Genomic DNA, 17,724 nt, shown 5'->3' with positions numbered 1-17,724 from the left:
TTCACTGGAGTAGTGAACATCGAGGCGACAGGGTGTCAGGACTTCTGGGCCATAGAGGCCACATGACTTCATGAGACTGCGGTTATCTGCTTTCTTCACCCCCGTATCCTTGGGATCTAAGCGGGGGACTTGCCATGGATAGTAACAAAGCTACAGAGAGGGAGAAAACTCTCAGGAGCCGTCTGGGTGAGATGGGCCTTACGCCCTAGGTCCAGCCCCAAACCTGCAGATCAATAACCTTGAGACCCAGAGGCCAAGTTCACACAGGATTTGGGGGCAGATCTGGAAGATAGGTTCTGTCCTCAGTGATTTTCAGCCTTCCTAGAGTCCCTGCCTTGGTCCTGCCACAGCAGAGACAGTGCTAAGACTCTACCTGGAGCCAGGACTGCAGGACTTCCTGTCCCCATCTCCCCTGTCACATCCAGAGACTAGCTAGAGAATATTCATGACCTAGGTGGGGTGGGGTGAGCCACGGCCTTCTACCCTCTTCTCTGGCCTGGGTAATGGGACACATTAGCTAGCCACTGATTTGCTGAGTGACCAGGGGCAGTGGCATCTGTCTCTGGTTTTCAGTGTTTCTGTAAATAAATGAAGAACTTGGATCCTATGGCCTGGGGCACTTCTGGGTCTGTGTGGTCTAGATCTGCCCAGAGGAGGAGGCAGATGATTGGGTGAAGGACTATGCTCTCCCGTGTCCGGGGGCCTCCAGGGTCTGCCTCCACCCATGTGCAGCTTCCAGAAGCTGGAGTCGGGTGGGGAGGGGTCACTTACACAGTGGTCCTGGACATTCCGCTGAGGTGCTACACCATGTCATTAGTTTTCTGGCAGGAGTGGTTCCTCTGAGATACACAAGACAGTACTCCCAGAAAACACTGGTCTTCTGAGCTACAAAGTGCAGGAGCAGCTATGGGGTAAGTGGTGCTGTGGGGCATATGGTGTGTCTGAGAGTCTGTGTTCATCTTGATGTGGGACAGAGGTCTGAGGGCTTACTATGTGTGACTGTATGCTTTTAATATTTACTCCTTAGAGTACTCCTGAGACTGAACATCTTCCTTTATTAGTCACTTTTATATCTTTTTTAAAAGCTGCCTGCTATTGTTGTTTGCTGGGTTTTAGAATTTCTCTTAACTATAAGATTTCTTTGTATATTACATACATGTTAATAACACACATTTTAGAAATGTATTCCCACTTTTGGTGCTTTATCTTTTATTTGGAATTATTCAAAATGGAAGCATAAAGATTCCATTTTGAAAAGCCAATTTATCAGTATTTTCCCTCGTGGTTGGTGTCTAGCTTTCATCTGATGCTTAGAAAGGTTTTCTCCATTCCATGAAAATAAAAAGATTTACTCATATTTTTCCTTTAAGGAAAGCTTTATTGTTATACCTCTTTACAAACTGATGCATGCTTGTTGTCAAAAATTAAAGGGCAATTAATTTAGGTAAGTAGTTAAAGAGTTTTTCTAAGAAGAAGGTATTGCTGTCTTCCATTTATTTAACTTCCTTTCTGTGGCCCTCAGTGGAGATCTGTAAGTTCTCCACATAAGTCCTACATAATAAGTTTATATCCGGAAAATTGACTCTTCTTGATGCTGTTGGCAATGGAATATTTTCCTTCATTGTATTTTCTATTTGTTGTTGGTATAAACCAAACTATTTATTTTTGGATGTTATTTGAAAACTGGTCATCATTCTTGATTTAAAATTGAGTAAAATGAGAAAGTTTTGTTTCCTTATGAAGACTCGGCCATATTAATTTCCCTTTCAGAGTTTTCCACCATGGTGAATCTGAGGACACTTGATCCAGTTCAGCATTAATGCCGACAATTTTATACATCCCTTTCATTAGGACTTTTCTTCACTGTGGATGCTCTGATGCTGACTAAGTTGGAAGCTAAACCTGAAGGCTTTCCCACACACATTACACACAAAGGGTTTCTTCCAAGTATGAACTGTCTGATGTATAATACAGTCAGAACTATAGCTGAAGCCTTTGCCACACTCCACACATCTGAAGGGTTTCTCCCCAGTGTGGCTTCTTTGATGCCGAATTAAATGAGCATTAACATGGAAGGCTTTTCCACACTCCTTACACTGAAAGGGTTTCTCTCCAGTATGGATTCTCTGATGCACAATATAGTCAGAACTACAGCTGAATGCTTTCTCACATTCCATACATTTGAAAGGTTTTTCCCCAGTGTGTATTCTCTGATGCCTAGTTAGTTTTGCATTGATGCTAAAGGCTTTCCCACATTCCTTACATTGGTAGGGCTTTTCTCCAGTGTGGATTCGGTGATGATCGAGTAGGTTTCTTTTAGAAGTAAAGCATTTCCCACACTCATTACATTCAAATGGTTTCTCCCCAGTGTGAATCCTCTGATGCTGCATTAATTTTGCATTAACGTTGAAGGCCTTTCCACACTCATTACACTCATAGGGCTTCTCCCCGGTGTGGATTCTCAGATGCTGCCGAAGCTGGGAGTTACATCTGAAGGTTTTGCCACATTCTTTACACTCATAGGGTTTCTCACCCGTGTGGATTCTCTGGTGCTGGATTAATTTCCCTTTGACGCCAAAGGCTTTTCCACATTCAGTACACTCATAGGGTTTCTCCCCTGTGTGAATTCTTTGATGTTGAATGAGTTTTGCATTACTACTAAAGGCCTTTCCACACTCCTTACACTGAAAGGGCCTCTCTCCAGTGTGGATGTTCTGATGCTGCCTAAGCTGGGAACTGCACCTGAAGCCTCTCCCACACTCAGTACATTCATAAGGTTTCTCTCCAGTGTGGATCCGCTGATGTTGAATTAATTTTGCATTAACATTGAAAGCTTTCCCACAGTCATTACACTCATAAGGTTTCTCTCCAGTGTGGATTCTCTGATGTATGATATATGCAGAACTGCAGCTAAAGCTGCTCCCACACTCCTTGCACTGATAGGGCCTCTCTCCTGTATGGATTCTCTGATGCCTACTTAGACTCCCATTAACACTGAAGGCTTTTCCACACACCTTACACTGATACGGCTTCTCCCCACTGTGGATTGTCTGATGTGTAATATAATGGGAACTGTAACTGAAGCTTTTACCACACTCTACACATTTGAAGGGCTTCTCCCCACTGTGAAGTCTTTGATGCCAAATTAATTTTGCATTGATGCTAAAGGCTTTGCCACAATCCTTATCCTCATGGGGCTTCTCCCCAGTGTAGCTATCTTGACCCTGATTAAGTTGAGAGTTACAGCTAAAGTTTTCCATTAATTCTTCACATTTAAAAGGTCTTTCCCCAGAATTAATTATTTCCTGTTGAATAAGTTTTGTGTCAAAGCTGAAGGCTTTCTCCAGTCCTGTACACTCAGGGGGCTGCTCTCCAGTGGAGATGATATGACACTGATTCAAATTTGGACTCTGACTAAAAAAACACTCCTCCATGGGGCTAGTACTGTCTTTGACCATCTTGTCAATGACATTGCTGTTTTCTTTCTTCACACTTCCTACTGAGTGGATGTCCTGCTGTTTCTCTAGAATATAGGTTTCTGAAAAGTCTGTTTCCTTAAAAGAGTTCCTCTGAAGTTCGTATGATATATTATATTTTTCTTCATACATTTCTTCTGTCAAATTATTGTTAGTCTGGATATCAATATCTAATATAAAAAACAAAACATAAAATATCATGTAAGAACCATGTTAAAAAAAAGAAAAAGAACTGTGACAGAATACATGATCAAAGTAATCGAGAGGGCTCTTTAAAATCATCAGATTGGGCCAAAGAATCTAAAGCTGGAATAATATGTAGCTATTTAAAAAAATGAAATAAACCCATGTGTGCTGATGTGAAAAGATGTCAGATACATTTTTTACTGGAAAAACAACTTGAGATATGGTATGTAAAATATCTTCCATTTGTGTACAGAAAGTAAAAAGGGCCGACGTACGTCTATTTGAATATGCCTAGGAGTCTACTGCAGGAATACACAAGAAACTGAGCAAACTGGCACAGGAATTTTGGGAACCTTCCCCACTGCTTCCACTTTATGCACTTTTTGTACTGTTTTGAGCATGTGCAAATATTACAAATAGTAAAGTAATGATTTTTAAAGATCACCAGTCTCTAAACCAATAGCCAATAACAAGAAGGTTAAGAGTAACAGCAGTGAGACAAAATTCTAGGTCCTATCTGCCAGATCAAGATTCCTTCTATCACATCATATTTTACTACACTTTGCAGTTTCTGTTAATAAAAATGGAAACTGCTTAAGAAGGAAAAGGCACAGAATCCAACATGTGGCAACAAGGGATGGCAAGTATTGACAGCACTAGGAAGCAAGTGGGAATGAATTTTGTTTGTTTTCTTAGAACTGAATTTCTAGGCTTTCCAAACTTTCTCCTTTAACTTCTTTTTCTGTACTTGTGAATGGCTCTGTTCAGGCCCATTTGATCCCTTTGACCCAACCTCTTCCCACCCATACCAGAACACTGCTGCATTCACCTTGTCTTTCCTCATACCTCCTACAATCCTAAAATTGGTCACTCTCCAACATTCTTTCTGTCATCTTGTTAGTTCTTCTATAATCCCCACAGTTCTAGTAGAACTAATGATCTCTATACTTATTCTCAAATTTCTCAAAATTGGCCCCAAAATGTTGCCTCCATTTTTTCATGTCTCATCTCTTCTCAATCACATGTAATAAGCCCCATACCCCAGTATTTCATTATAATACCAAGATGATAATGCGAAACAGTAATCCCAAGTCATCTTTCTCTTCCTGCAGGACATGGGTTCAGTCCCTTGTCTGGGAAGATTTCACATGCCATGGGGCAACTAAGCCTGCATGCTGCAACTACTGAAGCCGGCAAGCCCAGAGCCCATGCTCCACAATAAAAAGTAGCCTCTGCTTGCCACAAGTAGCAAACACCCACATGAAGCAATAAAAGACCAAGTGCAGAGATTAATTAATTAATTAAAAAAGAAATCAACTCTGCTGACATAGGTCTTGTGCCCTATGATTTCCCCTTCTGCCTGCCTAGAACCCATTTGGTTCCTTATCCCAATTAACCTACATACACTGATGAGATGAATGTTTCTATCCTCTGCTGACATCATGATGGGTTGTTCAAAGACTTCAGGACTGTGGGCTGCCTACAGAATGAAATCTAGACTTCTCTGACTGAGAATCTCCACAACATCACTGACTTCCCCCTCTGTTTGGTCAAACACTTTAAACTCTCCATTTCATTTCCAAAACATGTCTTCCTTTGTCAGTAAACATCTGGTTGTACAATCACAAGGAACAAAAATCCAATAAAACCATCTTTAAAAAAAAAAAAAAAAGATTTATCAAAAGGATGCAAGAGTATCTTGTGGACCCCAAAGACAGGAATTAAAGTTGGGCCTCATGAGAAATAGGAAATCACCTGGCAGCTACTCTGTGTGAGCCCATGAGAACCTCATTACTTCAAAAGAGAATCTTGGCCCTGCCCCAAACTAACTGAATGACAACCTGCACATCTGCAAATGCCCAGGTGATGCATTCATTCTTCTTTTGAGAAATGCCAAACTGATAGCAGTACTTCCTCCCACCTTACTTCCTACAGCTTATTATATACAGCTTTCTGCTAAAATACATTCAGTTCAGTTTAGTCGCTCAGTCGTGTCTGACTCTTTGTGACCCCATGAACTGCAGCACGCCAGGCCTCCCTGTCCATCACCAACTCCTAGAGTTTACCCACACTCATGTCCATCGAGTCAGTGATGCCATCCAGCCATCTCATCCTCTTCGTCCCCTTCTCCTCCTGTCCCCAATCCCTCCCAGCATCAGGGTCTTTTCCAATGAGTCAACCCTTCGCATGAGGTGGCCAAAGTATTCGAGTTTCAGCTTCAGCATCAGTCCTTCCAATGAACACCCAGGACTGATCTCCTTTAGGATGGACTGGTTGGATCTCCCTGCAGTCCAAGGGACTCTCAAGAGTCTTCTCCAACACCACAGTTCAAAAGCATCAATTCTTCAGCCCTCAGCTTTCTCACAGTCCAACTCTCACATCCATACATGACCACTGGAAAAACCATAGCCTTAACTAGACAGACCTTTGTTGGCAAAGTAATGTCTCTACTTTTGAATATGCTATCTAGGTTGGTCATAACTTTCCTTCCAAGGAGTAAGCGTCTTTTAATTTCATGGCTGCAATCACCATCTGCAGAGATTTTGGAGCCCCAAAAAATAAAGTCTGACACTGTTTCCCCATCTATTTCCCATGAAGTGATGGGACCAGATGCCATGATCTTACTTTTCTGAATGTTGAGCTTTAAGCCAACTTAAAGCTCACTTAAGCTTAAGCAACTTAAGCCACTCTCCTCTTTCACTTTCATCAAGAGGCTTTTTAGTTCCTCTTCACTTTCTGCCGTAAGGGTGGTGTCATCTGCATATCTGAGGTTATTGATATTTATAATGAAACGAAATTTAACATACACTATAAGTTAGGCGCTTGGTACATGTTCTCTTTTTATCACCAAGCCACAACCCACAGGACTATTACCTCATTTTATAATTATTACTCCATTTTCAAGAGTGAGAATACTATTAGAGAAGGCAAATTACTGACCTGCTCAAAGTCACACAACTATGAAGTAGCACAGTTAGGACTGGATCTGAGAAAGTCTACTCCAAAGCCTAGGTTAAAAGACTTAATTCTGTATCCTTCATATTAAGTGGATAGTGCACAGGAAATAGCAAGGACCCAAAGAAGTACTGAATCCATTCCTTTTGTTTCAGATAGAATAACAAAATTAGGATTGAAAAGAATTAGAATGAAGCATTCAAAAAAAGATCTGTTCTTGGAATTACAAAGAAATAGCGAACTACAAAAACAGAAAGGTCTCAAATGTTCCTATCTCTAGAAATCAAAATTTATTTAAATGTTACTCTGTACATCTGGCCAATAAACATGGCATGCTTCTATGTTGCTGAAGTTGACTTTCTTCCTAAAGGGTTAAACTACTTTCCAGCATAAGGGCAATATGTGCCTCCCTTACCAGTCCAGAGGCCCTGGGGGCCTGTGCCTGCTGCAGAGGCCAGTGGAGATGGGCCCTCCAGCTCACCTCCTCCCTCCAGTTGTGAGATCACAGCAGGTTTGAGAAGGGGAAATCCTGTTTCAGGGAAAGGAAAAAGGAAAGGCAGGTGAATAATCTCTCACAGCTGATTTCTTGAACCTCTTCTCAGATTGTGTCAGTAATGGGGAGAGAAGGAACAAGCCCTAGGGTGGTCCTGTGTCTAAGAACTATGGGAAAGGGGTGGGGTGTATGGGTAGGAAGGTGTATGTGTAGGGTGGGGTGGGAGGCAGAAGCTTGAGAAGACGTGGGAGGATTTGGGCAGGGCCAGACTGAGACACTTCATGCAGGGCAAATAAAGACATTCTGCCTAAAGGGACAGATACCATTTTTTGACCATGGCCTAAATAATATTCCAAGTACACTGATATTCCTAGAAAGACTCAAGAGATGCAGTATGGGTAGGGGGAACCTGAAGGTAATACCGCAGAACAGGAAGCTACTTTTTTTCCTCTCTGTATCCAGAACAGCCTATAGGGTGAATCAAGAGTGCATGCCAGTCCCAGCAGAGTCCTATATTGGCCCCAAAAGGGCTTAGGGTTCATCCTTCCCAGCAACCCCTGGGTCTAGGGGATTAGGAATCAGCTCCTGAGGTTCCTACTCCGTAAAGGATTACCAGAAGCCCCCTTGCAACCAGTAAAGGGAAAGGAAGCCAGGAAACCCTAATAAGCAGTCTGAGCCCTGGGGAGAGAAAGTGCTTACCCAGGGAAGCCATATTGCCATAATTCTCCAGCATCACATCCCTGTACAGGGCCCTCTGTGCAGTGGACAGGCCATCCCACTCCGTCTGGGTAAAGTACACAGCCACGTCCTCGAAGGTCACCGACTTCTGAAACAACAGGTTCCTGCTGCCCTACGGCCAATTCCATGGCTCATGCCCTAGGTGAGGGGCAGAGGGCAGTATGAGGGCTTGAAGAGGCGCTTGTGGAGAGCACAGAGGTAATAGGGGAAAATATTTACAAAAAATACCTGGAAAGTAAGGCATGGCATATCTGGCTTACAGCAGAGAAACCTCATGCCATATTTCATACTTACAAAAGATGACATTAAGTTGAAATGAAAGAAAACAAATTCGCATGACTGAGTTCTCCCAATGCAATTGCTTTCTTTCAGTTAAGGTACCATGCCCCTCGCTGGCAGCAGCAGCACTGGACCCACCCATAGGCTCAACACTCTGGCCTTGAGGTCTTGCCTTCTGCGCCCAGCTTACCACACCTCACCCTCACCCTCAAGCCAGCTCCAAAGCACATCCATGGCTTCTATCCCATCCACCCCCAACCTGCCACAGATTCCTATCATGTTCCCTCTATAAGAGGATACACAGCCTCTGCTCCAGCGCCTCCAGCAGAGGAAGCTCAGTGTTGCCCAGATCAGCTGGGTGGCGTGGGGGTGGAGAGTAGGGAAGAGGAGGCTGCCCATTCTGCTTCCAAATGGGTTTCACTGAAAGCCTGTTTTCTGTTACCCTCTCCCATTCAAGCCTCGTCCTGTCCAACTTCACCCAAGACTTCACTGTCTCTCCAAGGAGGTTTGGGAAAGAAGAAAGGTCACCATCTTTTCAGTTACTCCTCTGCATCACTCCACACTCAGCACAGACTCCTTCCTCAGCCTTCTGAAACACCTTTGGGACACACTGGCAGCGATCTGCCTCTCAACTATTCTCTACCAGGATGTGTCTTGTTCAATTGTACTGGCCTTCAACCCATCAACCATTGTAGTCCAACCTGTAAGCATTTCTGTGAGTCACTCATTGTGTGACCTGGATAAGTCAAATAACTTTGCAGTACAAAATGAAATGCCCTCAACACCAGCCACCACCCACTTTATCCCACAACCAGTGCTTCTTCCTGAATTCAAATCTCAGCTGGTGTCTCCCACCATAATCCGCATAAAAAAGAAACCTGGTGATTCATTCCTGGCTCCTCCCTCCTTTACCCCACCCCAATCCTTTGACTCACTGTCCTAGAGATTTATATGTTAAGCATTACCTGAATTATGTTAAGCATCCTCCTCTTTAGCAACCAGTTGTCTTAATGAAGCCTACATCACCTAGACTGACGGGATTTTTTCTGAAATGGTCACTCTCCTTTCAAATCTCCCCTCAAAACTATTCCATATATAGCCATAAGAAATCTGAATACATTATGGTCCCACATGTGACACAGGGCTGAACAGTAAAGAGTCATGCAATGACTGTGTGACTGTGGACATGTCACTTCGATCCCCTTTGCCTTTTGTTTCTTTTGTGGCAGAATGAACACAACACAGTGCCTATCTCCCAGAGCTGCAGTCAGGACTGAGTGATCCACGTAAACTGCTTACTATGGTGGCTGCAGTATAGTAAGCTTCAAATGGTGTAACTAGAGTCACTGTGACTATGATTATTCCCAAATTATGTGAAGAGTTGACTCACTGGAAAAGACCCTGATGCTGGGAGGGATTGGGGGCAGGAAAAGAAGGGGATGACAGAGGATGAGATGGTGGGATGGCATCACCGACTCAATGCACATGAGTTTGGGTGAATGCACATGAGTTGGTGATGGACAGGGAGGCCTGGTGTACTGTGCATCATGAGGTCGCAAAGAGTCAGACATAACTGAGTGACTGAACTGAACTGAACTGGTAGTCCATGGAGGTCCATGGATGAACATCAAGGGGTCCATGAAATCCCTGAAATTGTATGGAAAATTGTGTTTGCTTGTTATTCTGGGGGAGAGTATCCATAGCTCTTAATAGAGAACTAAACTTTGACCACTGCACCCCAAGCCCTGAAAGCCTCTCCAGGACACAGTGAGACATCCCACCCCACAGTATATCCTTTCTTTTTTACTTCACTTGACCCCACTCTCATCTTCTGCTTGCCCTGGAATTATAGGCGTAACCATTATGTGGATCTGGTCCTGCTGTCCCTCTTTATCTATATTCCCCTTCCTGGAATCCTAGACCTCTGCTATTTTCCTCCATTCACAGGCAGCTTCCACTTCTCTTATTCACCAGAGCCCTCTGCCGGTAGAGCAAGACAAACCGCTGTGCAGAACACTATACCTCTGCCTTCCCCTCACTCGTGTCTTTCCTTTCCTGGTCTCTGGACCCCATCCCTCCACATCACCCCTCTTTCCACAAGCTCCAGCCCAGCAGGCGGAAGCATGGAGGCCCCCTCCAGCTTTCACAGCAAGGCTCACCGGCTTCCCTTCTCAGTTTTCTTCAATGTGAAACTGCTCAGAGGAACAGATGAAGGACCCACAGCTCACCTCGGGCCAGGATGTCAGGAGCATGGCTGCCATCACCTGATCTCCCTCTCAGAGGAGGACTGGAGCTGAGGGAAAACAGGGGAACAAGTACAAGACAAGTCACCCCCACCAGGAACCATACAGACCCCCACAGAAGGTTTGAGACACAGGGGAGCCAACATCCAGACAGACGTGTGAGCAGAAGCTACCAGCCATGGTAAGAAAGGAGTGATCTGTTCAATGGTTCTGTGCCCAGGGTCCTCCCAGCCATGATATCGATGCTCACTGCCAGAACTCTGGGATTTTTACAGTTCTGACATATACTGTACACATTAAAGTGTGTACATAAAATGGAGGTAGAGCCTGAAGAATACTAAAACAAACTCATGTAGCAACAGTTCAAATCAAGGGACAGAACATTCCCAAGGTCTTGGGCTTATTTGTCTTTCTCTAAATAAGCTTCCCCTTCTATTTTACAGAGAAGCCAAGATAGAGAGGCTGCAGCCCCCATACAGAGGCCTGAGTCAGGCCCCAGGGAGGCAGTTCATGCAGAAAGGTACAGCCGCTCTCTCCCATGTGCCTGTTCCCCAATACAGTTGAGAGCCCTCAAGAGTACTGATATCTCTGTAGAGATCTTGGAAGTTAGGCTCCTGCCAGGCCCAGCATTACAATGAGGATGCTGGGCTGCAAGTGAGATACCAGGCTGGCTCCTCATACCTTCCAGGCTTCTGATGGCAAAGAAGCCAAGGCCTCAGCTGCCTGAGAGAGGGAGTCACTATACTATCCAGGGTCCCATGACGTAGCACTCCTTGTTCATTATATTCCAAATGAAAGGAGTGATTTGTTCAATGGTTCTGTGCCCAGGGGTCCTCCCAGCCATGACATCGATGCTCACTGCCAGGAACTCTGGGATTTTTACAATTCTGACATATACTGTACACACAAACATGGACTGGTTATTTCCTGATTTTTACTGATTCCAAAGTCAGTCTTGAGATGTTATATTTTCTTAAAATATCCATGTCTTTCAGAATTTAAACAAATGTAGGATTATGGGAAACACTGGCTTGTGATTTTTTTTTTTTCCACTTTTTTCCATATCTGAAGCTTCTCTTCTTTTCCTATTTCTTTTGATATATGTGTTCTCGAGACCTTTTAGCTTTAGTTAATGTTATGGACTGAGTGTCTCCCCTCAAGATTTGAATGTTGAAGCCTTAATTTCCAATGTGACTATATTTGGAGACGGGACTCATGAAGACGTAATGAGGTTAAACGAGGTCATAATCTGATAGGACCAGTGCCCTAAGAAGAGGAAGAGACTCCAGAGCGCTCTGTCTCTGCCATGTAAGGACACAAGTGAGAAGCAGCCATCTGTAACGAAAAAGAATCCTTACCAAGAATCAAATTATCTAGTACCTTGATCTTGGACTTCTAGCCTTCAAAATTAAGAGAAATCACTTTGTTGTTTAAGCAAACAGTGTATGGTGTTTTGTTATAGCAACCCAGGCAGACTAAAAACATTAGGCTGAATTGTGGTTTATCTATGTTAACTTTGTTTTATTTTTAAACAACCAGCTTTTTAATTTTGAACACCACTTCCTTTTCTACTTTTTAATTAAGCTCTGCTTTTTTTTAATTAATTAATTCATTTTAACTGCAGGATAATCACAATATTGTGTTGGTTTTTGCCATATATCGACATGAATGCATGGGGGCACAAATGTCCCCCTAAGCTCTGCTTTGTAAAATTTGTTTCTCTAGCTCTGTAAGAGATACCTTATGCACCTTACCAAGTCCTCTTGTCCACTCTTAATCCAGTTCCAGAGGCTCTGACCGGCTTTGCACAAGTACAACCTACCAATGCTTCCTCAAGGGTCTATACCACACATGGTAGTGGCTCCTGCCCTGGGGCTTCTCTGTCCTGTGTGCAGACATCTGCACACATCCACTGGGTCCTGAAGGACAGGGGAGTTAAAATCTGTGATGCCACCCTTGACCAACAGCAGATAGAGGTCATTGGATAAACATTTTCCCCTTTAGTCTCCCAGGTGGGCAGCCATGAGACTCCAAGGCTCTTCAAAGACCCTGTAAGTCAGAGCACCACTCTCCCATTGAGAGACCAGTCTGGCGACGCGTCCTTGTGTTGGTCCCGCCTTCTCTGTTTCATTGCCCTTGTCTTTAACTCTGTCCCAGGACTAAATTTCGAAAATAAACAGCCTGCCCACAAGCCTCTGTCCAATGTTCTGCTTTTAGGGAATGCTAAACTACAAAAGGTTCTACCAATTTTATTACATAACGTTTTCTCCATAACCCATGATTACTTTTACCTAATTGTTTAGAGACCCAGTAAAGACTGAACTCTCACAAAACTCTGAGTCCTTATATATCATGGGCAAATCCTTTCAAATCTTTAAAAAATGAATAATTCTAACACTTTTAAACTGTAGCAGATACCAGCAAAATAAGTTAGTAGTAGTTTATTAACAGGACATCATGACTAAGAGGGAACATCCCATGAATGCAAGTAAAGTTCAATACTGGCATACAGGTTATACTTTTCACATTAATAAATCAAAGAAATAAAAACATACTCTCCATCTCAGTGGATGTCAAACATGTTTGATAAAATTCAACATTCACGCCTAAATTTTAAAACTAATACCCTAGGGAACCTCTCATATGTAGGTGATATACATACAAAATTATTCATTATCAGCAGTATTTTAGTAACAAAATAATTGGAAACACCTTACATGTCCACTGAGAATACATGAACAAGCAGTGTTAGGGAAATTAAATAGTCTTGTTTAGGCTTCAGAGACAACAGAGCAGGCCTCTGATCTCGCTTCTGACCTACCTGCACACTGCCCTGACTACTGCTATGGGTGCCAGCCATACCTGCTCTGAGTGTCAGAAGAGAAACACAATAGATAGATAGGGAGCAGATCTTGGAAACTGTTAAGTCCCTGGAGGAGGTCTGGCCAAACACTCCCAGACTTAGCAACATTCCAAGATTTGCAGAACAAAGCAAACAGCATTGTAAAAAAATTAACATCACTACCAGTGCTGCAGTTTTGCTCAGATTGACAATGATATCAGTTTGCTTCCTGGATCATAAAGGACAACCCAAACTGCAATCTTTGAAGTCTCACCCATGCAGAGGATGTCCTGCCTGGGACCTTTTCCCAATTGGGACTCCAGATGTGCTGTGACACAGGACTTCTCAGTGCTGTTTGAGTCTGGATGTTGGTCAAAACCCAATTTGGTGATGTATCCTCTGCTGTTTCTCTTTTCTTTTAATGTTAGTATATTAAAAGTAAGCTATATAATTCTCTAATATTGCTATTGTTTACTTGTATGTAACAAGTGGCTTATTTTGTTAACAAATCCTTTGACCCTGAGATGAAGCGAAGACTTTCAGCAAAACAAGCTGTCATACTATTTTTACAATGGAACATCACCCAGTAGCAAAAATGAATGACTCAGCAACACACACAATCTGGATGAATTTAGGATCATAATACTGAATTAGGTAAGTCTCAGAAGACTTGCCCAGAAGACTTACAGACACCATGACACTACCTTCATAAAACTCAAAAACAAACAGAATTAATCACATTATTTACAGAAACAAGTATATGTGATAAAATTATTTTTTAAAATAGGTAAGGGAATGATGGATTTCCCTAGTGGTTCAGTGGTAAAAAAATCTGCCTGCAATGCAAGATCGGATTCGATCCCTGTGTCAGGAAGATCCCTTGAAGAAGGTAATGGCAACCCACTCCAGTATTCTTGCCTGGGAAATCCTATGGACAGAGGAGCCTGAAGGGCTACTGTCCTTGGGGCTGCAAAAGAGTCAGACATGACTCTTAGCAACTAAACAACAACAGCAAAGGCTATGATTAACACAAAATTCAAGAGAGTACCTCTAGAGGACAGAAAGTGGGAGCTGGAGTGGAGAGGAGCATAAGAACACATGCAGCCATATTGGTAATGTTCTCCTTTTTATTGGAGTGTTTCATGGGTGCTCACATGACTACTATGCTTCATAAATGCCATGCTAGATCAATCTTCTGAATACATGAATTACATTTAAAATATATACTTATCTATATGATATGAAATACTTTTTAACATGCAAAAGGTACTGTGCTATCTTTTGTATAAAACAAAAAGGAACTGTAAGAAAATATATGTATATATGTGTATCTGGTGATTTGTGCAAAAAGAAATAAAAGGAAAAACCAGAAACTAAGGAGAATGGGTGCCTCAGGTGTGGATTGGAAGTCGGTGAAAGCAACTCAGGGAATGAAAACAGGGTAGAAGGAAACCTGGGGTGTAGAAGTAGAAGGGGTGACAGGAAATGACACCTGAGTGTGTCTTTTTGTTCTTTCTAACCATAGTACTGCTTTGCATATCAAAATACACACACACACACACACACATACATATACACACATACATATATTAAAAAAAAAAAAAAATCAGCGGTGGGATGGGGGTGACAACTTCCAAAAACTAAAAACAACAGCAAGTGAGCCTAACCATACCACAACATAACTGCACTGAAGCAGTAATGGGAAGTGATGGCTCTGAAAAATAGTATTTTAACTAAATACTGTAAGGCTAAAAAGACCTGTACCCAAAGGTTTCTTGAGGTTGTATGATTTTTAAATTTATTTCCATTCTTCCCTATTTGGCAGTTAAAACCTAAGACCACAAATTTTCCTTTGAATACACTACAAACCACATTCCAAAAGCTTTTCAAATATATATATGTGTGTGTGTGTGTGTCTTCATTACTACTTTACATTTTTAGTAAACATGCTTTCCTGAGGGTATAAATGAGCAATTCAACAACTGTTTTATGGGTATTCTAGGACTGAGAAAATCAGTATATTCCACATTGTAAAAATCATTCCCAGGTCATCGTCATCCCACAGCCCCAGAGACGTTGGGGCCAGGTTACCTTTTAGAACTAACATCGCTCCAGAAGACAGTGCCCTCCAAAATCCGGGCTTCTTCCGCTCTCAGGTGCACTGGAGGGGCTTGGCTTTTTCTGTTCCCCCACTGACCTCGATTCACCCTGTTAGGAAGTAAGGCACATAAAGCTTATACTTGAAACGCATACAGATAAAAACCCCTGCACTAACCCAACACGTCAAAAGACTCGTGATACTATTTTAGGCCTCTTCACCTCTGCGAATATTCCACCCTCTGGCCGCTCCAACACAAGCTCCCAAAAGGCGAGTAGCATCTTCTCCAAAGTGCTAATTGCTCGAGGATTCGCGGCTGTGACAATAACCCAGACTTCGCCTTCTACCCGACGGAACGTAATCGGCTACTAAATCTAAAGTAGGCGCGAAGAGGAGCGGAAGAAGCCCACAGACACAGGAGATCCACCTCAACGGAGATTGGAGCATCACAACCGCAACCAGAGGTTTTGACCAGGCACCGCCCCCGCCTCCCGCAGCCCACACTCACCTCCGTAGCTGGCCGCTCCACGGCGCGGCCGGAAGTACGTCACTAGACCGCGGCCGAGTCTCTCTAGCAGCAGCATCGCTCCTTCTCGGATGTGCTCTGCCCCCGCCCCCTGCAGCGGAATCCCGGGAACTCTAGCCTGACTTCCTTCTCCCGGCTGCGGATCTATCTAATAGAGAAAGCAGTGCTCCTCGAGGTGGGATAGGGAAGGCAAGAATGAGGCGAGCGATGGACCCAAACCAGGGGCTGGCGTTGGGGATCTTTATCGTAGTAAAGCTGCAGGTATAACCAGATTTGGGAGTTGCCGGACTGGACCCCTGATCACACGATGTCAAACCTAAGGCCCCCTTTTAAAACAAATATTTCCTAATGACCACCATAAGCTCCTGTCATGAAACTCATAGATAATAGCTTAGAAGATCATAGTATAAACAACCTACTCTTTAAAAAGTAATGTTAAGTAATAAAGGAGAAATAATTTATAAAGTGTATGTATTTCAGTAGGTAAATGTTTGGTAAGTCTGCTGTAGACCTAATAGTGAAATTGCTGTCGTGTCCGACTCTTTGGATCTCATGGACTGTGGCCTACCAGGCTCCTCCTTCGTGGAATTTTCCAGGTTAGAGTACTCGAGTGGGTTGCCATTTCCTTCTCCAGGGGATCTTCCCACCCAGGGATTGAACCGAGGTCTCCCGCATTGCGGGCAGGTGCTTTACCTTCTGAGCCACCAGGGAAGCCCGTAGACCTAGTAAGTCCTCAGAAAACTTGCCTCTACATATAGAACATGCAGGGTCCACAGCCATAATGCTGTATCTTATATTGGTATTTCAAAAAACTACAAGGTGTGATCCAAAATGGTTTATCACAGAATCTCCTGATTACACATACACAGTAGTTTGATTTCTGGAGAATCAGCTATGTCAAAACTGTGCAAAAATACACTGTGTTTATCCTGATTAAAAAAAAAAAAAAAGCTCTAGATTCAGGTCATCTGTAAGCAGTTTTTACCTATGTGAATGTCCATCAAGACGTATGAAAGCCTGTGAAAACTTTTCATAGGCAGGTCTGTGTTGTGCACTGCAGGATTTGTTACTCCTGGCTCCCAATCAACACTGCCAAATCTTGTGACAAAAATAGCCCTGTTAAACTCCAAAATGATCATTAAAATGTAATTTTTACTTTTAATTTTGTTGAAGGTAAATGGCAGATTGAGGTAGCTGGCTGTCTATATAAGCCTTATATATGTAAATAACTCAATGGTGCAGTTAGGAGGCAAGTTTGGAGTTCAACTAACTTTGGGTTGGTGAATTGAGGGCAGTATGTTTGTTAGGTGAGTTAGCAGAATCTTATATGCTTTGACTTATTTGGGGGGTTTGGCAGGGTGATAATGGTATATAAAGTATGAGAATTAGTGGGAGGATGGTAGGGGTTTGGTTAGGCAAGCTATTTATCAGATATAAGTGTGCATGTAGATATAAGTGTGCATGTGTGGTATGTGTGTAACTGCTCTGTATCCTGTGACCACTGACACAGTAATGTATTGTGATAGATGATGTTGGAAAATAATACTCAATTTAAGCTCAGCTACTTCTTGTACAAGGGCTTCCCTTTCAGCTCAGCTAGTAAAGAATCCACCTGCAATGCAGGAGATCCTGGTTCAATTCCTAGATCAGGAAGATCCACTGGAGAAGGGATAGGCTACCCACTCCAGTATTCTTGGGCTTCCCTGGTGGCTCAGCTTCCCTGGTAAAGAATCCACCTGCAATGTGGGAGACCTGGATTCAATCCCTGGGTTAGGAAGATCCCATGGAGAAGGAATACTTCACTCTAGTATTCTGGTGTGGAGAATTCCATGGACTGTATATCCATGGGGTTCGCAAAGAGTTGGACAAGACTGATCAACTTTCATCT

At 43.0% G+C, this 17,724-nt stretch overlaps 1 protein-coding gene across 7 annotated transcripts; it reads right to left on the bottom strand.

The window, feature by feature from the left end:
- Positions 1-1,355: 1,355 nt before the first annotated feature.
- Positions 1,356-15,938, bottom strand: ZNF23 (zinc finger protein 23). 7 transcript variants are annotated; one of them, XM_019979769.2, is made up of 6 exons: positions 15,819-15,907; positions 15,304-15,420; positions 10,356-10,420; positions 7,810-7,936; positions 7,033-7,146; positions 1,356-3,646 (listed from the first exon to the last, which is right to left on the bottom strand). In XM_019979769.2, exons 3-6 carry the CDS (start codon positions 10,386-10,388, stop codon positions 1,848-1,850), a joined length of 2,073 nt encoding a protein of 690 aa, XP_019835328.2. In that variant the 5' UTR covers positions 10,389-10,420; positions 15,304-15,420; positions 15,819-15,907; the 3' UTR covers positions 1,356-1,847. The 7 variants fall into 7 exon arrangements, with proteins under 7 accessions (XP_019835328.2, XP_019835330.2, XP_019835331.2 ...); XM_019979771.2 differs by lacking the exon at positions 15,819-15,907 and adding an exon at positions 15,532-15,812 and having other exon boundaries at positions 7,810-7,986; positions 10,287-10,420; XM_019979772.2 differs by lacking the exon at positions 15,819-15,907 and adding an exon at positions 15,532-15,812 and having other exon boundaries at positions 10,287-10,420.
- Positions 15,939-17,724: the final 1,786 nt, after the last annotated feature.

The sequence above is a fragment of the Bos indicus genome, chromosome 18, assembly GCF_029378745.1.
Source record: "Bos indicus isolate NIAB-ARS_2022 breed Sahiwal x Tharparkar chromosome 18, NIAB-ARS_B.indTharparkar_mat_pri_1.0, whole genome shotgun sequence".
In the NCBI taxonomy this organism is placed as follows: Eukaryota; Metazoa; Chordata; class Mammalia; order Artiodactyla; family Bovidae; genus Bos; species Bos indicus.
Note: the sequence above shows the minus strand (reverse complement) of the source record. Positions and strands in the feature narration are given on the sequence as shown.

Coding starts and splice junctions, on each gene's coding strand:
- ZNF23 (XM_019979769.2), bottom strand. CDS start 10,388: ATGGCAGCCATGCTCCTGACATCCTGGCCCGAG. Junction 7,937..10,355: donor TCCTGACATCCTGGCCCGAG/GTGAGCTGTGGG, acceptor CTGTTGTTTCAG/AAGTCGGTGACCTTCGAGGA. Junction 7,147..7,809: donor TGGCAATATGGCTTCCCTGG/GTAAGCACTTTC, acceptor TCCCTGAAACAG/GATTTCCCCTTCTCAAACCT.